We start from the raw sequence: 26,221 nt of genomic DNA on the forward strand, positions 1-26,221 counted from the left end.
TGCCGGGCACGCCCGGGGTCCCCGGCGGGGGCTGCAGGGGGGCGTCCCTCCCCATGGCACCGCCCGGCCGGACCCGCGGCACCCACGGCAGGGCTGCTGGAGGGGTGCGGGAGCTGCGCCGCGGGGCCGGCCCCGGGACGCGGCCGCCGTGCGGCTCCCACCGCCCATCCCCAGGCCGGGCAACGGGAAGTTTCCCCGCAGGGCACCTGAGAGGAGCGATACCGGGGACGGCGTGGGGTAGATACGGCGGGGAGTGCGGGGGACACAGGGGGCACAGCCCGCGGGCGCCGCGGGGCAGGGCGGTCCGGTGTCACCTCCGGAAGCTCCCGGTGAGGAGGCTCCGCGGTCACGGAAAACGCGGAGTCACCGAAGGGGCGGGGCGGGTGTCCCTGGCCGGCAGCGGGGGCGGGCTCTGGGCCCTTTGTGCCCGGGGCGGGGGCGGCGGGCCCGGGGCAGCAGCGGCGGGCCCGGGGCAGCAGCGGCGGCACCGCCGGCTCTGAGCGCCGCCGCGCGGGGCTCGCCCGCTTAATAGCGGCGCTGACGTCACGGGGCGGGGCGGGGCGGGCGGGGGCGCCGCGCGCATGCGCGGTGCGGGCGGCGGCGGCGCTGCAGCACGGAGCGGAGCCGGAGCGCGGGGCAGAGACAGAGACAGAGCCATGGCTGGGGATGGCGAGGGACGCGGCCACACACCCGCCGCGGCCGCGGCTGCGGGGCCCGGCCTGAGGGAGCGGCGGCCCTAGGAACGGCCCGGCGGCGCCAGCCAGCAGCGGGAAAAAACAAATAAATACATTGCCACGAAATAAAAATTAAAAAGAAAAAAAAAAAAAAACCGAACCAACCGAAACCGGGAAAGCCAGCAGCCCCGGGAGCAACAGCAGCAGCAGCACCGCCACCACCAGCCCGCAGCGCTCGCCCGCCGCCGCCGGCCCGCGGGAGCAACCGGCCGCCGCCAAGAGCTCCGGGACGCCCCGCCGCCCACCAGATAGATGTGCGGTCCCGCCGCCCGCACGGCCGACGATGAACGCGCAGCTGGCGATGGAGAACATCGGCGATCTGCACGGGGTGAGCCATGAGCCGGTGCCCGCCGCCGCCGACCTGATGAGCGGCAGCCCCCACCACCGGAGCGCGGTGGCCCACCGCGGCAGCCACCTGCCGGCCCACCCGCGCTCCATGGGCATGGCGTCCATCCTCGACGGCGGCGACTACCACCACCACCACCGGCCGCCCGAGCACGCCCTGACCGGCCCCCTGCACCCCACCATGACCATGGCCTGCGAGACACCCCCCGGCATGAGCATGAGCAGCACCTACACCACGTTAACCCCTCTGCAGCCTCTACCTCCCATCTCGACGGTCTCGGACAAGTTCCCTCACCACCACCACCACCATCACCACCATCACCATCCCCACCAGCGGATACCGGGCAACGTGAGCGGCAGCTTCACGCTCATGCGGGACGAGAGGGGTCTGGCGTCTATGAACAATCTCTACACCCCCTACCACAAGGATGTTACCGGCATGGGGCAGAGCCTCTCTCCGTTGTCTGGATCGGGCCTGGGGAGCATCCACAACTCCCAGCAAGGGCTGCCCCACTACGCTCATCCCAGTGCCACCATGCCCGCCGAGAAAATGCTCACCCCAAACGGATTTGAAGCCCACCACCCTGCCATGTTAGCCAGGCATGGCGACCAACACCTCACCCCCACCTCCGCTGGCATGGTGCCTATCAACGGGATCCCACACCACCCCCATGCCCACCTGAATGCCCAGAGCCACGGGCAGATCCTGGGCTCTGCCAGGGAGCAAAACCCTTCTGTAACTGGTTCGCAGGTCAACAGTGGAAGTAATTCAGGGCAAATGGAAGAAATCAATACCAAAGAAGTAGCTCAGAGGATCACCACCGAGCTCAAGCGGTACAGCATCCCCCAGGCTATCTTCGCCCAGAGGGTGCTGTGCCGCTCTCAAGGGACGCTCTCAGACCTGCTGAGGAACCCCAAGCCCTGGAGCAAGCTCAAATCCGGCCGGGAGACCTTCCGCAGAATGTGGAAGTGGCTCCAGGAGCCGGAATTTCAGCGGATGTCTGCTCTGCGGCTTGCAGGTGAGCCCGCTGCGGGGTGTTCGGGGCACGGCAGCGGCAGAGCGGGGCCTCGGGCCTGGGCAGGCCGCCTCGGTCCCTGCCCGTCCCTGAAGAGCAGCACCGATCCCCCGCTCCGCCACTCCATTTCTCTCCCTTCCCCTCTCCCTCTCCCTGCTCAGTGCACCGGCACCGTCCGGCTCCTCCGCGCCGCGCTCAGACAAAGCCGAGCCGGGGCTCAGGGCTCGGGGCTCGGGCAGCGCAGTGCGGCGCCCCGGCTCTCCCCGTTCCCCGGGCCAGGCTCGCCTGCCGCGGGCAGGAGGACGCCCAGCGCGCCCGGTAACGGGACGCCGCCGAAAGCCGCTCCGGCCGGCGGCAGCGCTGCCCGGAGCGCGGAGGGCGAGGCGGAAATGCTTGAACTGGCGGTTGAACCGGGCCCACGGACGGGGTACGGGGCAGCCCCGGTAATGCGCCGCCGAGAGGAGTCGGTGCCTCTGCTTTGTGTGGGGGGCGGTGGGCTCAGGTCGCGGCGGGGCTCGGGGCCCGCGTCCCGCTGGGGCTGGGTGAGCTGTGACAGGCGTTTGGTTCGAATGAGCCGAGCCCGGCGGGTGAGCGGTGCCTGAGAAATGCTGGTGGCTAAAATCGTTTGATTCAATTTTTAAAATCTTTTTAACTGGTTGTAGTTATCATTAGGCCGCGCACTTTGAGTTTCGCGTGGATGTCTCTGCGTGACACAAGCCGGCCGTGTCGCGGCTCCGCTGCCCCGCAGGCTCGCCCCGCTGCCGGTGCTCACTGCCCGGGGTGCTCCCGAGCGGGTCCCGTATTGTCTGCTCAGAGATGGCCGTCCCGGTCCGGACCTGTGCTCTGCCGCCTCCCCAAACCCTCCCGTCTGCGCTCCGGGTGCAGAGCCCGGCTTTACTACACCGCGAGTGAGGGTTTGTTAATTAAGTGATAGGTCTCCATTAATTTGTCCCTGGAGAACGCAAGACAGTCAATCCGAGTTGGAGCCAGGGTCACTGATCCGTTTCACGGACAAAAATAAGAGAAGGGCCAAATCTTTCTCCTTTCAAAAGCACAACGGGTCTTGCGCTTTCGACTACCGAGACGGTGAGAGCCTGCGAGCGTTCCCCGAGTGTGCAGGGACGCGGCTGGGCCACCACCGTGCTCCGTGCCTGTTTTCAGTCAACCACCTTGTTCCAGAAACCTGAAGCTGAGCTAGGAAGGGTCCGGGGCAGGGCCTCTCTCCCCGCTGTAGCTGGCCCTTAGGTGCCCGCCGGTGGGAGGACGTTGCTCTCTTTGGCTTCCACTCCTGCGGAGTCGGTTTCAAAGGTCTGAGCTCTCAGAAATTGCCCTTTCCGCCTTCCCTTTCTCAGCAGCCACCCCACCAGCGAAAAACCCTCGTCTTGCTGGTGCTACCCAGGAGAGGAGGATGGAGTTTGTGTTTCCAATATCCCCGTAACGATTGCTAAGGCGAACTTTCTTCGATTTGGAGCGTGTTTTTACGACAATTTGGTCGACCTGAATCTCCGCTCATTTGCATAGATCGATACTGGAAACAACCCCTCGATTTGGAGCCTGCTGGCATCCCTTCCCTGGCGCTGCCGGCCGGGGAGCTCTGCCAGCCCCGGCTGCTGCAGGCCGGGAGGGAGGGAGGGAAGGAAGGAGGCGGCCGTGCTCTGCCCAGCTGCCGGGTCCGGAGGGTCCCATTGTTCGCTGCTGCCCCCAAGACCGCCCCTTCTTCCAGCCACCTCAGCGCTGCCCTCTCATAAACGGATCCCGGTAATCCCGTTAGAGAGACAAAGCCTCATTATTCCGCCTTCCCTTTCCGATGAAACCCCAAAGCTGGCACCTTACAGAAACAGCTTCCCCGGGGCCGAGAGGGGCTGGCAGCGCGGGGGGGTCGGGATGTACCGCCCGCACCGGGGTGTCCGCGCGTCCCTCCCGGCCGGGCCGGGCCCGCAGAGCTCTCCCCGCGTACCGGGGGCTCCGCGCCCGCAGAGCTCTCCCCGCGTACCGGGGGCTCCGGACCCGCAGAGCTCTCCCCGCGTACCGGGAGCTCCGGGCCCGCAGAGCTCTCCCCGCGTACCGGGGGCTCCGGACCCGCAGAGCTCTCCCCGCGTACCGGGAGCTCCGGACCCGCAGAGCTCTCCCCGCGTACCGGGGGCTCCGCGCCCGCAGAGCTCTCCCCGCGTACCGGGGGCTCCGGACCCGCAGAGCTCTCCCCGCGTACCGGGAGCTCCGGGCCCGCAGAGCTCTCCCCGCGTACCGGGGGCTCCGGGCCGGGCCCGCAGAGCTCTCCCCGCGTACCGGGGGCTCCGGGCCTCGCCGGGCGCTGCCCACCCGGGCGCCGGCAGCACGTGGGCATTTGCATAGAGCTGCGTCCCTGTCAGTGGGGCGGTCCCGGGGCCCCCGCCCCGCCCCGCGCAGCCTGCGCGCCCTTCCGCGCCGCGCTGCCGGCGACCGGCTGTAAATGCATAAAGTATCGATTTTATTTTGTGCAGGTTTTAAATGTGTGATGATCTTACTAAGTGGTAAAAATCTGCCCCGATTGATATTGATGTATGAACATCAATTCAAAATAACATAAATTACTGCGGCCGACGCAAATTAAATTTCACGTCCAAATTATAACTCACTCCCGGGCGTTTAGAGAATTATCAGGTAGATAAATACCCAGAGCCGCCTTCATTTCTTCCCTTTCTGATTTCCTGCAGACAACAACCGGGAGGCAGTGAGGGGGATGCAGCCTGCTTATTTTAGGCCTCGCGGTCTCGCCTTGCACTTTATCTTGAGTATTTGCCCCTTCCAGCCGTCCCTGGGGAATTCCTACCTCCCAGATTACAGAAGCTCCGACAAATAGAAGAAAAATTGGTAGTTACATGGAAGCAGGATTGAGGTCTTGACACTTCCTGGGCTGTCTCTTGAAATGTAAGCACAACTGCTAATTGCAAAGCTGACCTCTTCCAGCCTCCATCTTATTCATCCCATCTCCTTTCTCTTCTCTGTTCTTTTTTCCTTTGTCTGTCCCACTCTCTCTCTCCTCTCTATCACTGAATATTTATCTATTTGACTGTCTCTCTGTTAGTCTTCCCTCCCTCTCCCTCGCCTTCATTGACATTTGGAAGGGCTGTGAAGGGACGCCGAAAAAATAAATACAATTAAAAGAAAAAGTACATCCCTTCTGCAGCCTGCTGGGATTTAAGGCTGAATTCATTTCAGTTTGTTGGATTTTTTTTTTCCGTGTGTGTGAGAAAGAGGAAACAGGAGAGGATAAAGGAAGAAAAAACCCCGACTTTGTCTTGTTCAGGAAAAAATAATCTGCTTCGAGCCATTCATTGTTGGAACTGCGACTGCCCGCCGGCCTCGCTCGGGCCCGCCGCTCGGGAGGAAGGGTAGCGCCGGGGAAAACGCGGCAGAGACAAATTTTGTGAAGGCGCCAGAGGAGTGTAAGGGAGCCCGAGGTTGCTTAGAACCTACTGTCGGAGTGGGTCCTTCGCCGATGGGCGCCCTCGGAGCGGGCCCGTCCCGAAGGTTCCCCCGTGGGCGCTCCCCGAGCGCGTCAGCAGAGAGAGGCGCCCTGGGGAACCCGCGCTCGCCCGCGGCTCTCAGGAGGGGACAGGCCCGTCCCTCCAAAGCTGCTCCATGTTTGCCCGCGACCTGACTGCTATTTTTCATAGCTGCACCTCTTTTCCTCCACTCCTCTTATCCTTTCTCCCTCCCAGTGTGAATCCTGGCTAAGCTGAAGCCTTGGGAAGCCGGCGAGAAATTCTCGCCAAATTAACTGTAAAGAAATCGATGGAGTAATCAGAGCGTTTTCCACATTAAATATGAAATCTAATGACGCCGTTTGCACCTCTCGCCCGCCGCCGCCCCCGAGCGCACCGGGAAGGTCTGGGCCGCCCCGGCCCCGGTGGCCTCATTAGGGGCTGTTTAATATTTACCCTGCGGGCACTTTGCATAAAGGCGTTTGCATCAGGGAGGCGGGGGGCATCGACCGGGGCCTTCACCGGTGACACTCCGAGCGCGGAGCGGGCCCGGGGGAGAGGCCCTGCCCCTCCCGACCCTGCGGGCCGCCCGGACGGGGACGGCCCGGGCCTGGCTCGGCGCACCTCGGGCCGTGACAGCGGCCGCTCCGCTGCTGCCGGTGCGGGCTTGGGCCGAGGCAAGAGGCCCGGAGGGATCGGAGGGTAGGAGAGCACCCGGAGCAGTCGTGCCCGGTGCACAGCCGGGGCAGCGCTGGGGCGCACTTGTTTGCCGGCCGTGTCCTTCGGCGGGATTGATTTACAGCCGCGTTTGCCCTTCGTTAATGTTTGCCCAGCGGGAGGAGGAGCGGGGCCGGGCGAGCCGCGTTCCTCCGCACCGGCCCGGGCCCGCCCCGCGCCCGTCCTGGCAGAGCCCCCGCCCCTCAGCGCGGCTCGGCCCCGCTGTTTGTTCGTGCGTGCGTTCGCCTGCTGTTTGTTTGTTTTAATTACCGCCGCGTGGCGGGGCGGCACCCGGGGGCCGTGCCCGCTCCCACCCTCGCTGCCGTTTGAATCAAACAGCCTCGAAACAGGGCGGCTCCCGCCCGTGGGCGCCGCCGGGGCCGCTCGGGTCACGCAGCCGGGCTGCGGGCGCGGTGCCCGCCCCGACCGGTGGGACCGTCCGCAGCCCTCGCTGATCGCCCCTCGGTTCCCGGGCGTTCTGCGCCATCTACTGACCGCCAGCGGGCGGGAGCGGCCCCGCCGGCCCGGGCACCCGCCCGCACCGGGCAGCGGCGGCGGCTCCGGGGAGCGCTGCGAGCGGAGGGCCCCCTGCCGCCACCGGGCTGGCCCCGCGCGGTCCGAGTGAGGCCCTGCTGGACTTCAGCACCACGAACAGCGACCGCCGGCAGGGCCCGGCCCCAGCTCCGCCTCCGCCCGGGCGAGCCCCGCTCCCGGGCCGGCCCCCTCCCGGTTCATGGACGAGGCCGCCCGGGCGCAGGTGCTTGCTGAGCCTCCCCACGGCTGCCGGCCCCGATGGGGAGCAGCATCGATCGACTATACGTAGCTGCAGCCGGCAATTAGTGCCGCGGTGCTGCGGCGAGCGCCGGGCCGAGCGCACGGGCTGCCCGCGGCGGGGGCGGCTGGGCTCCGGCAGGGCAGAGCCCCGAGGGCACCTGTTTTGGGCATGAGTGCCTTCGAGCTGCGTGGCGAGAGGGGAAGCGAGCTTCCCTCAGCACGGTAACTCAGCCAGAGGGGCCGGGATGCCCCAGGAGGAGAGGAGAGGTGCGTGGCACCAGGACTGTGCCCGCCGCAGGTGACACCGGTAGGGAGCCCGGGCTCCTGCCGGTGCGCAGCTGGGTTCTGGCGTGTGCGATCTGCCTTCTACATAGCCAGGAAGGAATGTGATAATCAGATTGAGACAAAATCATCTGGAATTCCATAGGCCAGGTACGCTTCGGTGCCTGGCTTTGCCTGTACCGCCATTAAGCCACCGCTCCGGCTCTGCCTCAGGCAGCCCTCACCTGCCCGTGTAGCCGAAGGGTCCGCATAAACTCCACACGAGAGACGAGAACTCCGGGAGTTCTAAGGTGACTGAAGCGTAGGAGCTGTTGCTGAGGTGCTGGTGAATCTCACCTGACGACTACAGGCATCGAGGGGAGTTTTTCCTGAGGACCGACCGGGACCCAGCATGGCCGCGTGTCGGGCGCTTCCATGATCAAATCGATAAATGTAGATTCGCGTTTCTGACACAAATCTACCTGGATTAATCATACACGGACAGAGAAGTGACCGATGCTGACAGACTCTCTTTCGAAACGCAGCTGACTTGAGCCGTTTTGCTTAAGAAGAAGTCAGTTTTATGACGCTGAAAGATTAATTTGAAGGAACTATTTATTAACGGAACAGTAGTTTTCATTTCCCCCCCCCCCCCCCCCTCATTTTAGGGCGATAGAGAGCCTCAGTGGTGACATTTTCCGTGCAGCCCAAACGGAATTAAAGCTCGATGGACGGCTGCTGTTCCGCAGGGCTGCGGGAGGCACCGCGGGGCGCAGAGCGCGGCGCCGGCTGGTGGAGCTAGAAATGCCGCTGCTTCCCATAGAGGAAAGCCGTGAATCGGATGGCACGGGGGGCTCTTCCTTAACACTTGGGTGCAGAAAGCCACTGAAATGAGCCCGGGCTCGGGTTTTGGATGTTTTTAGGGTGCAGAATTCTGCACTCTCTGTCACATGCATTAGAAACCAGTCGATAAGAACTGAGCCACAGGCGGGAGAGTTGCCCGCAGCCCCATTGCCCCCGTTTACCCCCCGCACAGGCAGGCTGCCAAACGGCTTCCTTAATGTCCTCCCCAACCGGAGGAACTTCTTTATGCCGTCACTGACTCATTTCTCCTTTATTTGAAACATATCTCGTTATTTTGAAAATATTGGAATTGACGGAGAACTTAAAAATTGGAGCCGGGGAAGCGGCAGCCGGCAGGCCGGTCCTTAGGAGCGGAACCAGAGAAATGACCTGGGTTTTTCAGTGAACCTGGCCATACTCAATGTTTCAGTGAAGCTTTTGCGTCGTTTCCAGCGCTCAGAAACTCAATTTTCGGCTGCTGTAGCAAAGTCTCCTGCCTGGGGATGTGGGAGGGGGCGGAATGTGCCGGAGTCAGCACCCGAGCGCCTCGGAGGCCCGGGGGGGGATTCGCTCCCACAGCTCGGAGCCGGGGCCAGCGGGCCGGGTGCGGCTCCGCAGCGGGGTCTGTCCCGCGGGGCGGGGCTGCCGGGGCGGCAGATGAGGAGGGTGTGAAGGGGCACGGCCAGGTGCGCAGCGGGCGGTGCTGCCCGGCCCGGGTGGGCCGGCCCGCGTAGGCGGGGCGCGGCGCATAAGCGGAGCAGAGCACGGCACGGCACGGCACGAGCGGGCGGCGTTTTCCAGCCTGCGCTAGGCGGAGTGCAGCGGAACGGAGCGGCTGGCTCTCCCCAGCGGGATGCCGTGCCGCGGAGCGGTACGGAGCGGTAGCGCGGGTGAGGAGCCCACGGCGTGCTGTGATGCCTTAGGGACGGAACCCGCGGTGCGGCGCAGTGGGACGCGGTGCGGAGGGACGTGATGCGGTGCAGTGGGGTGTGATGCCGTGCAGCAGGATGCGGTGCGGGCCACGCGGTGGGTTGTGATGGGGTGCGGTGCGGCCTCCGCGGTGCGGTGCGGTGCGGTGGGATGTGGTACAGTCCCCGCCATGGGGTGCCGTGGGATGCGGTGCGGAGCTCCGCGGCGCGGTGGGATGTGATGCGGCGCAGCGGGATGCGGTGCGGAGCTCCGCACGGTGGGATACGGTGTGATGCGGTGCGGTGGGATGTGATGCGATGCGGTGCTGTGTGGTGCCGCGCGGCGGGATGCGGTGCGGAGCTCCGCGGTGTGGTGGGATACGGCGGGATGCGGAGCCGCGGGATGCGGAGCCGAGCCCCGCTTGCCCTGCGCTCCTCCCGCGGCGCTCCCGTGACGGGGAGCGGGCGCCCCCCCGCGGCCGGGGCCCGGCGGTGCCGCTGCGGCGCGGGGCGGGGGCCGGGCCCGGCTGACGCGGGTGAAATATTGATGTAGTCGCAAAAATCGTTCATTAAGGCAATTTAATCTTTGCTATTAAATGTCCTTTCAATTCATTTGGGGTAATTAAGATGCAGTTTAAGTGATTAAATTCTAATTACTTATGCTACGCTACGAAATATTTGTCACAGTAATATGGTTAACTAAAGAGCTAGCTAAAGAATTTTAACATTTGCTTTAAATGATATCGCAGGGAAATCAGGTGCTTTCCCCTGATTGATCCACTTAGCAACACATTGTGTAACGGTGATGTCAGTTTGCTGAAGTGGTTACAGATCCATCAACACCGAGTTTGTGTAAACCCCTGAATCCCCAACTGCTGAGTCAGCACTCCTCAGTCAGATTCACTTCATTATTCCAGGGACAGCAAATTAAGGTCACTCATTTTAATACAGTGCCCAGGAGTGAGATGTTTACCGTTCTGGCTCAGCTGGGATCTGTATGTTGGTGGGGTGATGTCATCCTGTGAGCTTCCCATACACAAAGGTATTTTCATCTCTTTTGATGCTATGAAACAACAAAAGACTATTCCCTGGATTTGATGGCAGAGAAATGGGACACAGATCAAAAGATCTCTGGGCATATGGAAACACCTACACCCTGAATAAGCATAAATGCAAATCACTAGAGAAACAAGTGCCAAATGCTGAATAATGCCCGGATTAAAAAGAAATCATTTAGTGTGGGCTCAGACATTTCAGAGAAGACCATGCTCTTTTCAGTTAAAAGGACAAAGCTTTGGGGAGCAACCTGTGTCACCCAGGTAGGCTTTCATCCCTGAAAAGCTGTGCAGGGTCTTACCCCACAGTGGGCTGGAGCTGAAGGGAATGCTCTCCCAAGCCTCAGTGCTGTCTGTGACCTGCTGCAGCAGGAGCTCATGGCCACGAGCTGCCTCCATGAGTGGATCCTGTCTCACAGAACGTCTTTCCAGGGGGATTCCACTTCTCAAGCACCTTTGAGGAACCTGGGGCAGTGCAGGGGACCACTAAACTCTGATGTATCAGAGTGAATGTCACCCAGCAGTTGTGGTTATTATTCAGGTCTAACAGATTTGCTTGGGCTTAGTTCATGTGGGCACATCTAACCCTCAGGTAGCCTGTGTCTCCTATGCCCTTTTATTTTGTTTTCATATGCCCCCAAATATGAAGTTCTTGATAATTGGGAAAGGTCTGTTGTTCGTGTGTGTCTCTGCAAGCCCCAGAGGTGTTATTCACGTGATAAGGATGTAACTTATCACACTTTATTTGTGTTATTGGCTCCATGAATTTACCATAAGCTTTTGGCTACCTGTTTCCACTGAGCTGTTGTAGCCAGTGTGATTAGAACTATCTGTGATGGCCAAAGTCCTCCAGCAGTTTCAGCCTCCTGTGGAAGCAGAAAAACTGCTGCTTTCTCCACCAGAATTTAGAGCCTCCTACAGAAGAATATCCTTCAGGATATTCTCCAGTCAATACCAGTGAAATTTTCACTCTCCACACATGTTGTTGGATACTGTGTGATGTTTCAAAACTAGAAGAAGATGATTTGGAAAGGGATTCCTGGGTGGATGCAGTTCAGAGTGTAGCTGAGCTTTCTAGACCTGACACAGCAGAGATTAGAAAATACATGTAAAGAGAGACTTCTGAAAGGGCTTTTTATGTCTTTAAGACAGTCCTGTACATATGAGGTTGGGGTAACCAAAAGGCTTTTGCAGGAGGAGGGGTAAAAGACATAATCTCATACTTGGTGGCCATCAAGTAATAGTGGCTTGTGGCCTGGCTGTGCCTGTGAGGGCACAGCTCTCTGGGGCCTGGGACCCCAAATCCACCATCTGCCTTGGTGTCTGCACCCCTCCATGCCCTGTCAGAGCTTGCTCTGTGCTGGCACCACAGTGGGCCAGCAGCTGAGCAATGCCTCTCTCAGGGAGAGTTGTCCCCTGACACCAAAAGTGGCCACAGGGCTTGGGGCAGGACTTGCCCAAGTAAAATTCTCAGTTGTTGTTCCCTCTGCTTCAGTGACTGTCTTCCAGAAAAGCAACCAGCAGAACTTGTGGTGATATTTTATTTTGTTCACAAACCAAACCAGAACCCATGGGAAATTAGGTTTATTGAGAGCATCACCAGTTTTATTCTTTGCTTCTGTTTTTTAGAAAGGAAAACTGGAGTTTGCCAGAAACAGCTAGGCACATATGTGCACACCAAGTGCTCCTGAAAATTGATGTAGAGTAATCAGGGTTTTTTCCTTCAATTTTAAAAAGAAATCCATCCTCTAGGGATGAAATATTAGATCAAGCATCAGGGTTAACACCTGAGCTTACTATAATCTTGACTTTTACACTGACTCTGAATAAAGCTGTATCACAGGCAAAACATCCTCTTCACTGTCTCAACCTAAAGATGCAATTAGTGCATTTTCATCAGGGACAGGGTCCTGTTCACACTCCTGACAGGGCAGAACTGATCCCACTGTGCTGCACCCAGCTGGGGCAGTGTCAGCAGGCAGTGGAGCTGCAGAGCTGGGGGCCCATTTCTGCTCCATGCCCAGACACCTGGGCCTCCCTGGCATGCACAGACCTTACAGGGCCTGGCAAGCTTGCCTGACCAAATCCCTCGGGTGACTTAGAAGGAACAAAGGGAGGCAAAAATAGATTGATGGGTTGTGTCAGGAGAATTGCAAGTGTCAAAAATATCTGTTGCTCAGGGCAGAGGAAGATGGAAGTGACTGGGAGAGGCCAGAGTTCAGGACTGGATTTATAAGGCTCCTTCTGGCACTGACAATATTACATTGTCATATCTGCACGCGTGTTGCCAGAGTCAGGGTGACTCTTCCTTTATCCTCTGCTTTTCTTTTTTCTTAACAAGATTTTCTTAAAGGCTTTTTCAAAAGGCATCACATGGAGCATCGCTCAGCTGGGGCACCCTGGAGACAAAGAGCAGGGCTCCTGCAGCAGGCAGTGAGGGCTGGGTGCCCGCAGGTGTGTGCTGGGGGAGGTGCACCCCTCCAGGGAGCACAGCACCCTGCAAAGCACCCAAATCCAGTGTGTGTGCTCTGGGAGAGGGTCCTCTCACAGTGCTCAAGGGCAGGGGCACAAGAAGGACATCAGTGCAAATTACTGTTATTATCTTCTGCTGTGTAAGATAAAAGAGAGATGGAGTGTGTGATAAATTGCTGTGAAGACAGGCTCTGGTGTTTTTCCAAAAAAACCATTTCAGTTGACATCTCTGACCTCAGTGGACATTAGGGGAAGCCCTGGCACTAGGGTGTGCTGCTCTGCCTGGGCATGACGTGGCTCAGGCTGCTGTCAGAGAGCCTGGCAGCCCCACCTTGCCAGGCCAATCTCTGTGCCTGCTCTGCATCTACTCTCCTGTTGGAACAGATTTTATCCCGTGGTGTGCATTTGTTCTCTGGCAAGCTGGAAGCTACAATTTATTATTAAAATTGATTGGCTCCAGTGCAGGGAAAACGATCGCAAGGAAACCCTATTACAGTTTTTCATTATCACTATTATTTATTTTTAAGTGCTATTAATATTCCTGAGCCTGGACAAGGCAGAAGATGAGAGGTGGTATCCACTCCTGCTGTTCACAACCTGAGCCTGGCAGTGCAAGGGCTCTTGGAACAATTGAGTGCATTGGGAAATTTTTGCCCTCAATCTGCCTCTGGCAAATGTTAATGGAAGTAAAGCTGAAAATATTTGCAAAAAAAGTAAAATAGGCTTATTTATATCATAGACTGGATAGGTTTTATTTTTTTTTCTCCCTAGTAATGAGCTATTTTCTTACCTCTGTGATGTCACTAGCATTAATTAAGAGGCTTTTGATACAATTAAAGATGAGGAACAAGGTATGTTGTAACTCTTGGGACACTGTCCATAGAAATAATTGTTCAGGAGTACTACATTTCAGGAAATGAGCACAAGTTCAGGAAGACAATGCGTCATGCAAGCTAGTTTCCCAATAGATGGTTGTTTTTTTGTTATTCCCTGCTATTTCAGAAAGCTCATGTAGCAGCTTGTGATTGAAGCCCCAGAGGCTCCCATCACTAATTGAGCTGGCTCTGCACCTACTGCTGTGGCTGTCATTTGTGATGTGATGATTCACACTGAAGCATTGCACAGCACTGACTTGGATCACGCTAGCTGTGCCATTAGGATTTTGTGACAAATTATGATCTGGATGGAGTATCTAGGCAGAAGATGGAATTTGTGTAGCCTTTGAAAAAGGGAGGTGTAAAGCAGCATGAGCAGAAATGAGGCACAGCAAATGTTGTTTGCACCTGGTTTGTCTTCTTTTCTGCCCGAGCCTGTTAGCAGGGGCAGTCAGAGCTGGAGGTTGAGGCTGTTGTAAAGCTGAGCTCCAGCAGCTGCTTTCCCAGGAATTTCTGATTATCAAATGGTCAGACATATATAAAAGACTGAGATGCTGTTGGTATCCTCATTCTGAATATGTGGCAGTAAATAACAGACTATTCTTGCAAAAGCATCTTTAACCCTTGGTTTGCCCATGTCACCCTCCAGTGGGGATGTAGATTATTTCAGCAGGAACCAATCCCCACAGTGAATTCAGCAGTTTGGCTTCAGTAGGGGCTCGTGAGCATCAGGAAACCTTTAGCCCAGAAGCTCCACGGTGTTTTAGAGGTCAGGATGTAACTTCAAAGTGTTCTGCAAAGGTTTTCAGATAAAAATACTTGTAGGAGACATGAGCTTGGCAGCCCAGTCTATTTGATTGATGTGTGATTTCTCAGGAAAGAGTATGTGGCTGGAATTTATACTGCTAGGGACCTTTTCAAAAGCCTCTCCTCAGAGGGGACTGAGCCACCAGTGTCTTGGTCCGTGCCTGGGCCAGCACAAGGAGCCTTCACAGCTCCTGGCTCCTGATCTGTGCAGTTCCCATTTCTCAGGTACAAAAGGTGGATGACTGTTTTTATACCTCCCATGATCATTGAAACCCTCATGCCAGGGCCAGCTCTTGGTAGTAGTACCAGCTGTAGAAAGGACCTTTGCAAAGTAATTTGCTGTCTTCATTCCAATAATCATGGTGTAAGTAGAGATACTGCACAAAATTCTTCATGTAGTCAGTACTGATCTCCACAGGAGCCAGGACTAGACAGATCCAGAGAAAGAACATTCATATTGCCTTCAGAAACACATCTCTCAATCAGAATTAAAGGACATTGTTAGAGAATGAAGGGAAACAGCTTCAGAGCATTTGGAAAGTGAGACAGAGGAATCGAATCTGGCCTCCCAAGGAAGCTTTTATCCTAGCAAAATGCTAAGATGAGATGGCAGACAGTCGAAGGCTGACAGAGGGATCTGGGAGTCTCCTTCACATCCCATCAGATCCTGCCTGGAAGATGCTCTGGGAGGCAGATTTCAAATTGCAAGTACCCTTTATTAATGTAGAGCAAAGTAACATTCTGAAAGGGAAAGAAGGGATGACAGATGAAATGAGGAGCAATTCTATAAAGAAGATTTCTATACAAAACATGTTTTATTTTGTTCAGAATACATTTGGCCTGTAAGACTGTAGTAGTACACTGCTTCCTCATAGTTCATTAATTCTCAGTCAACAAAAAGCTACAGAAATAGATTGAAAGCAGCTAATAATTGTGGAAAGTATGACCAAGGTTAACTTTAGCATTCCCTCAAATTACACTCCACCTCCTAAAGATATTAAATGGCTAAATTCTCAGCACTAATGGGTAGTATCAAAATGTAAGTTCTTAGTATAAGCATTTGCTGAGTTTTAACAGACAACAACAAAGGTATTTTTAACTTTTATTCCTTATACTTGTAATAGTTTATAATGAGTTAGAGATGTAAAGGTCCCACATCCTGTCCAAATTCAGAAGCTGACACGACAGTCCTTTTTTCCTAATTTGCCCTGCACTGTGCTCCCACCCATTCCTCTGGCAGCCCCCTCTAACTGTGCTCCCCTTTCTTGCAGCGTGCAAGAGGAAAGAACAGGAGCACGGCAAGGATAGAGGGAATACACCCAAAAAGCCTCGGCTGGTCTTCACCGACGTCCAGCGTCGAACTCTACATGCAATATTCAAGGAAAATAAGCGTCCGTCCAAAGAATTACAAATCACCATTTCCCAGCAGCTCGGGTTGGAGCTGAGCACCGTCAGCAACTTTTTCATGAATGCACGGAGGAGGAGTCTGGATAAGTGGCAAGACGAGGGCAGCTCCAATTCAGGCAACTCATCTTCTTCATCAAGCACTTGTACCAAAGCATGAAGGAATAACCACGAACTGAAACCTCGGTGGAAAAGCTTTAAAAAATAAATAAATAAATAAAATAAAGACAGACCAGGACCTCAAAATAGCAGGTTTATACTTAAAACTATTTGAAAAAAAAATATTTATAAGTCCAAAGAAACCAAAGACTTATTTCACCTGCATTATGACTTTGTTCTAAGACACACACTTTAGTAGGATGACGACTTGCAAAAAAAACAGAGAGGAAGAAGGAAGCAAAATGGAGGGAACGGAACGGAAAGCAAAGAGAAGAGGAACAGACCACTGGTCTCACACCTTTGCCCATTATCATCTTCACCATACTTGGCTGTGTAGTGGTTTGGAGCATAGTGATTTCCTGTCATTGAGCAGACATCTCTTTGGATACAGCTCTTCACGGCCACAGCAGTTGCCATGGAGGTGTCAGTGTGTCCGTCCTGCGTGCACCCAGTGGGTAGGGACTTAGGGCTGGTCTCCAGAGAGGGCTGTGCCAGGGCACGGCCCCCAGAGCGTGGAGTCGTCTGAATTCCTTGGAACGGTAGTGTGATTTTTGCTGTTTCACAGTTTGAACTTGGCTGGTGCAATGCCTCGAAACAAGTTCAAACTAGGCAAAGAAATTTTGAATGGTACCTAAACCAGTGCATTCTCTTTGTTTGTTAAGGAATGTTCAGATTTAAAAAAGGAAAACTATTCCATCCATAAAAAAATCGACTAGCTACCAAAGAACACATTTAATAATTGTATTGCAGGTATTTTATTGCAATGATTTTAATATTCCAAAGCTATTTTTACACAAATACTATGTAGAGTTATAGGTATAAACTAATCTAACTGTATAACACATAAAACTTGTAATCAAGACTGTTATTTGCAATTAGTAAAACCACATTATCGTTTCTTTCTGTGATTGGCAAGAAAGAATGTCACCCGAGGAGATCACAGGAACCGAGAGCGGGATGCTGCTTCCATTGAACTCAGTGAGCCCTTTCCTCACTGACTCCAACGGGAGCACAAGAGGCACCGTGCGCGTGGCACCGTGCCCAGGCGCTGTCCCGGCTGGAGCCCGGTGCAGCTGTGCTCCAGCGTGGCTCAGCTCTGCCATCTAGCCTGCGAACAGGAGACCTGAGGCACTCAGGATGCAAAAATGAAAGGGATTGAGGGATGCAAAACCACAGGGCTCAGCGTCTGATCAATACTCATTGACATTAGTGAGCTTTTTTTTACCTATCGACTTTACCAGGCAAAGGAATAGTAACAGCTTTGACGGCTCGTGGTCCTTTCCTACTGGAAGCAGTGGCACAACATCAGTTAATGCGGGAGGAGCTCCAAGGGGAGCTCCAGGAGTGCTTTTGGAAGGAGGAATTGTGATCTCTCTGAAGGCAAGAGCAAAATTCCCGTGACACCGAGATACAGGCCCGGTGTTTTGTGGCTTTGTATCTATGTGTGGCAGGCTGAGCTTTTGGCCTGTGCATTCTTTCTTGCTCATCTCTTAGTCAGGATAATGCATGAAATAGTTTGAAGTTTGTCGCTGAAAAGCTTTAAACGCTCTGTTGCTAACAGACCCATAGGAGAGAAATCATCCCGTTCCTACTCTGATAAAATTAAAGAGAAAAGCGTGAAATATCTGCATATTAAATTTTAATGTAAGGGGAAAATAGACTTTAAAAATCATACATGTGCCTGTTAGATTTCTAACTGGTATTTCAAATTACTGTAGTAATTATGCTAGGTATATTAAATTCCAAAAAAAGCAAATATGCAGGTATAGGCCCAATGCAAGGACTAGAAATAGGTAATCTAACTTCCAACCTTTTTGTTTTTAAGGAAAAAAAAAAAGACAAAGGAAAATTCAAGGTAAACTAGAATCCAAACACTATAAACAGTAGCAGATACTGGTTTGGGGGATGAAGCCCACTCAAAATACCAGTGACACCAAAGTAGAGCAACTTTTGCAGCACCAGTTGTTTCCCAAGAGGACAGGGTCTAGTCAAGGTTCAGGGTATACAGTTTATTTCCACCCAGTGTTTAGAGTACAGGTGAAATATCTCTTTATTAAAATAAAGTTAAATAAACCAAATATTTTTGGGACTGAATATTTCTCCGTATTTCAGTATGTTAAACCCACTTCAAGGCTGACAAGGCAATTATCTATGAAAATGGCACCTAATCTGGACTTTTTTGAGTCTCTAGCTTACCTTAAATTTTAGCAAGCTTTCTTTTGAAGTGTTCCATCCCCATGGAGACATAATTGACATGGAAACATTGATAGGCTCACATAGAAAGTACCTTATGAATGCAGTCTCATTATTGTAAGGTTAGTAAAGGACAGTGATAACTAAAGGTTTAGTTTTTTCCAGCAAAACACTGCTTTGTGACGTACCTATAGTTTAGAGAATAAAGCCTTATTTATTTAAAACTTGAGAATTTAAAAATGCAGGGAAATTCAAAGTACATTGCCGCATTTTTAGTATTTCCATTGTATTGTCTTTATAGACTACTTGCTGAAACCAAAGAGAACTTTCATACCAGCATTAAATTTGCACCCAATATGCAATTTCAGGATCTCTGATACACACACATGCAAGCCCCTAAACAGGACTGTGTATATGTACATGCACACACATTTTGATGGGATGTATGTATGTATGTATACATGTGCACACACATGTCCACACACACTAAAACTGATGCACAAGTTGTAGATTTTAAGTGTTTTGGGTTTTTTACATGTCTGTTTAAGTAGATATAAACCTTTTGGTTTTCTCTAAGCCATTAGGAACAAACCACTCTTCCCATGAGCAATATGCGCCTCATACTCTGAATAGGCAAAGAACACAATTTCCTACAATTTCCTTCAAAACACGAAGCAAATAACTCTGGAACTGCTCAGTGTAGCTGGAAAGCTGTGTTACCTCTGAGCAGACTGCCCAGCCACACCGACTGAAGCATGGACAGGTTACCTGGTGCTCCCTTGCTCTGACTGGTGCCATCACCCAACAGGGCATCCTTGAAGGGGAGTTTCCTCTGATGCTGCATTTAACATTACCCAGGAAACCTGTCTCTGCCTGTTAGTGTTAGTCTTTCAGCTCATTTCATTCCTGACAAAATGGAAATTAGTTTCAAATTCGACAAGAGGATCTAAAACTCTGCCAGGAAGGAATAGGAGAGGGAGCAGAACCCAAAACAGTCTGGGAGCATCAGGAGATGGGGCTTCAGTCAAAGGTGACTCCGAGGGCAGGAGGGCATTAGGAACATGCATTCAGCAAACAGGCTGCATCCAAACATGACCGCAGTGACCCACAGGGGGAGGCTGGCCAAGAGGTGAACTGTCCTCATCCATCCCCATTGTAAATGGCATCATTAGATTTCTAGGAAAAAAAACAAAACAAACTTAAAAAAAAAAAAAAAAAAGTCCTCCTTCAGCCTGCCCCACAGTGCTCCTTCAGCCCTGTGTGCTCTCCAGGGCTGCAGCCTCCTCTCCTTACTCAGGTAAAGCAAACCCCACCAGAGCCAGCCGGACACGGAGCTTCTGCTCGGGAAGTTGCTCCTGCACCCCCCAGGCCAGGAGCAAATTCCCAGGCGGCCAGGGTGGCCTGGCATGAGAGCAGCCCCAGGGCTGCCCTGGGCACTGTGCTTCTCCTGGGATGTCAGGAAGAGGCCGGTGGTGGTGGGCACTGCCCCGGGGCTGCTGCTGCCCAGAGGGCTCACAAACACTGCTGAGCTTATACCAAAGAGTCTTAGGACACCTCTCCTCACCTGAGTTGTAAACAGGACATTTTTACCCCAAAAAACGTTCCTTCTTTCTACTACTCTTCCTCCTATCCTCCTCCTCTTCCTCCTCCTTTGTACATAGGGATGAAAACTATGCATTTAGCAAACAAAGAGAAAGCACTTACCCTTTTCTATCTCACTGCGTTTGGGTGCATTCAAAGGCCCAGGGGCTAATTTTGAGACTTTGCTTAGCCTCCTGGTTTATTATTGTGGTGTGGTTAGCTTTACAATACATTTGGTAACTATTTGCTAAAGACAAAGAAGCAAAAGGTAAGGAATAGCTACTTCCACGTGTTAAAAAAAAAAGAAAAAAAAAAAGAAAAAAAAAGTGTGTAAAGATCTACTATTTATAGTGTGAACCAAAGACGCTACCTCACTCGATTTCCATTGGTGATTTTAATCACATTGATGATACCAAAGAATACCAAAGATTTTTCATGCACGGCCTTGGTCTGGAAAGGGAACTCATCCTCCTTCTTACCCCCATCCCCTGACCCCCTTCCTCACCTTCACTCAGTGTGTAACCTTGTCTTCATTCTTAGTGGTAATGCTAATAACCTTATGAATACTTCTCTTGCTACAACTGCTACTACTGACGATGATAAGGATAATAATAATAATAATAATCATAATAATAAAGCTCTTGGCAAACATGTTGCAAACTTTGTAAACTCATAGGACGAGTGCCTTGCTTGAACCAAAGTGTTAAACCGCTGTTGACCTCTTTATCTCTCACCTTATACTCTTTGAATACCTCAGCCTGTTAGAAAGGCCACTAATGAAAAAAAGGAATAATTCTTCACCGTGGTGCTTTTTGCCGTGCAACCATGCAATGAAACTTTCTTTGATACCAAAGGAAAATGTTTTTTTCCACTTTCTTGCTGACAAACCAAAGGTTCCCTCTCCTTTCCCCCAAAGCAGCTTGAGTCCCTGAGCCCAGACAGGCCGTGCATCGCTTTTACCAATTCCTCCAAATACCTCATAGTAATAAATCTTTAGGGTTATGTTGTATAGAGAGTCTATGTGATAAGGCAGAACTTACTAGTTTGATAATTGTTAAGGTTACTGAAAAAAAAGCTTTATAATTCTTATTTATTTTGTAGGGGTTGTTTTGTTTGTATATTCCTTTTATATTGTTTGGTTTGGGTTTGGGTTTCTTCTTTTTTTTCCTTTTTTTTGGCAGAACTTCTCTGTTATACTCAAGGAAGATCTTATTCCTGGGAATGTTTCAAAGTGGGTAAAGATTGCTGTTTGCAATGAATGCAAGAAAGGGAAACATGGCTTCAATTACTTTTGTTTCAGCTAGGATGCTTTGTGTTTGCTAGTCGGTGTTCTTTTCACAGGGTAAAAAAAAATATTCTCTGCTGTGATAAATGGTTCCTATTTTTTCTCTATAATGTGCTGTGACTTTTAATTTAATTACATTTTGTATACGCTTATTTAATCACTGCTTTAATTTATGACTATGTAGTTAAAAAAAAAATTGTATATAGTAGATTCAAAAATGGCCAAAGCTTTATGTTACAATCTTTTCATTCTTGATGCTGAGATGAACTGAAGGAGAGTGCTTCTCTTGACTGCAGGGTGTATCTTCAGCCTTGTCTTGGCATGCACTTCCACCCGTGTTACAAACACTGCCAGGTTACCCCCCAGGCCTCCCTTCCCCCCAACTTGTACATGCCAAAATGAGTGTTTCAAGGTAGTACTTTTGTCACTTAGAAAGCAGAAAGGCATTATTAGCGTGTTTTTTCTTTAATTTATTTGTCTTTTTCTAGAAAGATTGCTTTGTGGGTGAGACCCGCACATCCAAAGAATTTAAAAGTCGTTTAATGTTTAAAAAGCACTGGCATTTGTGAGAGATTTTGCTGAGTTTTTATTTTCCTTCGCCATTCGCACGGGTAGCGCAAGCAAGAAGCGGGCGCGGGCCTCGGGAGAAAAGCTGACTTGAATCTGGAAACCTTGGGCCTCGGGAGAAAAGCTGACTTGAATCTGGAAACCTTGCTCATGGAAAGGCCTTTGCGGCGGGCGCTGCGACAGCGCGGGCTCAGGGCCACCCCGGGCCACCTCGGGCCACCCCAGGTCACCTGGTCCCCAGGCAGGGCTGCAGGAATGGGATGGGGCGGCTCTGAGGGGCTCAGGGCCACCCCAGGTCATCTGGTCCCCAGGCAGGGCTGCAGGCAGGGATGGGGATGCTCTGGGGGGCTCAGGGCTACCCCAGGCCACCTGGTCCCCAGGCAGGGCTGCAATGGGGTGGGATGGGGTCCCTGGGGCACAGCTGGGTCCCCAGGGAAGCTGCAGCTTCTGCCAGGCTCAGGTGGTGCCCCAGCTGTGAGAGAGTGCACAGGGAACGGAGCTGCCCCAACAGCCCCACAGCTCCAGGGAGGACAAGGCAGCTCAGAGTTGAAAACCAAAACATAATGGAAGGGTAATGACAATGATACTTCTGCAAAGCTGATGATGGCATCATGGCACAGAGAATAGGATGCCACTCACTTGTGGTTTATTTTGCATAAAGACTAGATTCTGGTTCAAGTAAACGTTGTGTACTGACACGGTTTGTGCTGGCTGTAAATATTTCCTGTCCCGTGCAGTAACTGAGCCCCAGGTGTAGCTCATTTTCCTCTGAGGGGATAGTGAAGGGCTTGAGGGAGGGAAGGACGAGGGCAGGGTCTGAGCTTTTGGTGGAAGTTACACTTTCTAGGTACATTTTTATACTTCAAGTGTTGAAATGGGGCAATAAAGATGCTCTGAAATGAAGGATCATTAAATGATCTGTTGGCAGGCATTAGCTCAGTGTCTGCTTTTAAAACAGGAGTAATGCTGTGCAATGATTGTGCTTCACGGGGAGGGGGAGGCGCAGCATTATAGTCTGTGAATCAGCATGAGCCATGAGCACTGGACACGCCGTGCTCGGGCAGCCGCGCTTTCCTGCCCCGTCCCGCTAGTTTGGTTTTTCACGGAATGTTCTGCATTCACTGCACTCCCCGCATCCTCAGCGTGGGGCCGCGTTAGCTCTGCAGCGGGGAACGCGGGGTACAGCCCTGCCTGTGCCTTGCCTTGCCCGGGGACCCCCGCCCGCCCCGCCCGGCCCCCGCCGCAGAGAGGGCGCCTGAGACAATCACCGGTCCCAGCTCCACACACAGGGCTAGGAAACCTTCCCAGAGCAAGCGGGAATTCTTCCAGAGCAACGGAACAAAACCAAAAAAAAAAAAAAAAAAAAAAAAAAAAGAAAGAAAAAAAATGGAAAAAAAAAAGAAAAAAGAAAAAAGGAAATTAAAAAAAAAAAAAGAAAAATAACGAATACGAAGCGAAGATTTTGCTAAAGCCCTTTGCTGCCATCTTTAGTTCGCCCATTAGGAAGCAGCAGTAGTTTATGCGTTGCATCTGCATTTCAGACTAAGTGATTATTGTACCTAATTACGGTTGATTGCTGATATTTCCTCACTCTCTCTCTTAGTCAAGCGCTTCTTCTGTATTTTTGTGTGTAGCGATGACAAGTGCAGTGCGCTAGGCATTGCCCTGGGTTGGGTATGAGTATCTCCTGTACTGCGTTAAGATTTCCTTAAGTTACTTTTTTTAAGCTTTGCTACTGTTCTCACTTTATGCCGTGCAATATCATCTGCTGTGTTTGCTAAGCAAAAAAAAAAAAAAAAAAAAGAAACAAAAAAAAAGAGAAAAAGTAAAAAAAAAAAGAAAAAAGCAAGTGATGATGTCATCATGCTTTTCAGTGTTACAATGTTTCAGCGTTACAATGTTTCAGCGTTTATGTAGTCACAAAAATGTAGTAAATAAAAGGTTGGATTTTCCAGCACTTTAAATTTAGACATTTCTTGCCTTCTTTTGTTTCTCCGTGTGCAGCCACAGGCACTGGGCTGAGCCCCGGGGGCAGCCCCAGGTCTCCCCTGGGAGGGGCAGCTTCGGTGGGGCCGGGGAGGGACATCCCCGGGGTGGGGGGAGAGGGGAGGGCACATGGAAGGGCACCTAAGGCTTCCCAGCACTGTCTTCTTCCCTCTATCCACGCAGCTGTGCAGCCCCTGCCCCCAGCAGGCACTCCCCATCCCATCCCATCCCATCCCATCCCATGCCATCCCATCCCATCCCACCCCATGCCATCCCACCCCCATGCCATCCCATCCCATCCCATCATGGTGGGCTCTGGAAGGATGAGTGCCAAGTCTCTGAGAGGCGAGTGAGGCTCATACCAGATGCATTTCTCTAATTGAGGGGGAAAAACATTAAGAAAAATAAGTGAAGCAAATAATCTTGGTTTCCTTTATATCATCTAAGGGTATGGATGTCACCAAACTAATTCACAGAGGTGTTTCCTTTTGTGTGATGGAGTCCACCCCAGGCCTGCAGGATCAATATTTAATTGTTTAAAGGGATATTGTATTCCTTTCCTGTCACTGTTGTTAATGCCTTCGCTCTCTGTAATCCCACGGGGTCTTTTCCTGGGGATCTGATCAGAAAGATTACCCATCACTCGGGAGTGGTGGGAGGAGAGTCCCAGCCATAAAAGATTCAGGAATGCATTGAACCATTTTCTCTCTATCTCCTAATGAAGTGATGAAGCGTGTGCCACAAAATTTAACAGGGTTTTGTGGCAAATCAGGTTGCACTGCTGAGAGGAGGATTAAACCTTCATCGTTGTCCCATAAATCATGGCATCAGCTACATTTATTCTGATGGATGGCCTGAGCTCTGCTGACAATATTTTATCTCTGGAATGCCTGCAGCCTGTGCCCTGATGTAAAAATTTCTTTTTACTGCTAAGCTGAGAGGCACTGAGTGCATCCCTTCAGAGGCCTCCCCTGGGCTTGGCGTCCCAAGAGCAGGTCAGAAACCAAAGCATCACCAGGAACCCCTGTCCAGGGCAAGCACAAAGGCAAAGGGGATATAGGAGGCCAGAAATGTCCTCCAAGCCAGCAGGAGTGCCTCTGGGATTTGTTCATCTGCAGCTCATACTGGGATAACCCAGCTGGCTCGGTCACTGTCTCCATGGGATGGTGCTGGCCAAGGCCACAGTGCAAGGTGAGGGCTCCAGCTGTGCCCACCCTCACTTGGCAGAGAAGAGGACACAGAAAATGCTTTTTCCAAAAAAAAAAAAAAAAATCCAGAGATGCCACAAGGGTTGAAGCACATCAGGCAGACATGGGGAATGTTTCCAGGTTCTCATCCCATGGGCCAGGGACAACAATGGGCAGCATGTGGGCAGAACCTGTCACAGCCACAGCAGGTCCCCTTGCTGTGACCTCTCTCCACACCCCCTGTCCCTTGTTTCCTTCTCACATGAGTCACTTTGGTCACCAATCTCTGCCCAGGAGTGTGTCCCTGGGGTGCACCCACCCCATATCCTGGGGCACCCCTGGCCCCCAGCCCACGCTGTAGGGACAGGCCAATCACAGGCAGGGCCAGCTGGGGTGCCCAGGACCCTGCACAGCTTCCCAGTTACTTCATCAAGTTAGAACTTTATTTAGGAGCTATATTTAACTCTGGTGTGTGCAGCACTTATGCCAGCATGCTCAGGGGAGCAAGCTGGACTTTCCACAGAAGCCCACAACACAAACACCCAAATGAGCTTCACAAGTTTTATTTTCTGAGCACGGGCAGAAGGCAAGGGGAGCGGAGCAGTGCAAACCCAGGACAGGGAGAGGGGTTGCTCTTGCCTCTGTTGCACCCAGACCCTTTCAGGGGGGTGACAGCAGCAGCAGCTGGACCTTGCCTTCACCCACCTTGGCAGCAGCTGGGGCAGCAGGGGTGGTGCACAGCTGCAGCCTGGTTGTGTGGCTAACCCAGGGCAATAAAGGCTGCCTGAGCTGGACCCTCCTGCCCAGCCAGAGGAGCTGTGCCTGGTAAGGGGAGAGCTGCTGTATTTTTGGGGGGAAATGGGCTGCTTTGTGTTCAGGTTTGAGCTCTTTAGGGTTTTGTGTTTATGTGTGTGGGGGAGGAAGCTCTGGGCCATGGCTCAGGTGCCCTGTGTGTGATGAGGCAGTGCTGCTGTCAATGTTATAAATTACCAATAAATGCTAAAAGCCTCCAGCAGGGCTGTGGAGGGGAGGTGGGTAATGAGGCAGGGGACAGAGCTGGAGGGATGTGCTGCTGCTGGGGTCTGCAGCTGGCCCTGGCTCTGCAGCAAGGATGGGGGGCCAGCAGGGGTGGAGGGTGGTGGTGCTGGGGCTGCTGAAGACCAGGACAGGCCCTGGACAAGTCCTGAGCAATTTTTCTTCCTTTTAGGGCACTGCTGGGGGAGAGGAGGCTGCACAGTGCCCAGCCCCTGTGCCAGGGCAGGGGGGACATTATTCTCCCTGGTGACAATCCCTGTTTGGATGGAGATGGCAGTATCACACCCGTGCATCTAGGAGCCAGCACAGTTATTTATGTACAGGAAAAAGCCCTTTGTAAAAAAGGGTCTATTCATCAAGCAAAGCAATTTCCTGCCCAAGGGAGGTGCCCAGAATTTGAGTCTCAGTTATGATTTCAGTACTAATTATCACTTAAGGTTAAAGATGATTGGGAGGGAAAATTAATCCCTGTTATTGGCTTCATTAGCAAGAAGTACTGCAATGCAAAGTATCAGCACCTAGTGGAGATGAACCCACAGTGGCTGCTAATACA

General features: G+C 52.7%; 1 protein-coding gene across 1 annotated transcript; it reads left to right on the top strand.

Moving 5' to 3' along the window:
* Positions 1–676: 676 nt before the first annotated feature.
* On the top strand, positions 677–21,464 carry ONECUT1 (one cut homeobox 1). The gene is made up of 2 exons (XM_036389891.2): positions 677–2,098; positions 15,543–21,464. Exons 1-2 carry the CDS (start codon positions 1,018–1,020, stop codon positions 15,833–15,835), a joined length of 1,374 nt encoding a protein of 457 aa, XP_036245784.1. The 5' UTR covers positions 677–1,017; the 3' UTR covers positions 15,836–21,464.
* The last annotated feature ends 4,757 nt before the right edge of the window (positions 21,465–26,221 follow it).

Source organism: Molothrus ater, chromosome 13 (assembly GCF_012460135.2).
Source record: "Molothrus ater isolate BHLD 08-10-18 breed brown headed cowbird chromosome 13, BPBGC_Mater_1.1, whole genome shotgun sequence".
Classification (NCBI taxonomy): domain Eukaryota; kingdom Metazoa; phylum Chordata; class Aves; order Passeriformes; family Icteridae; genus Molothrus; species Molothrus ater.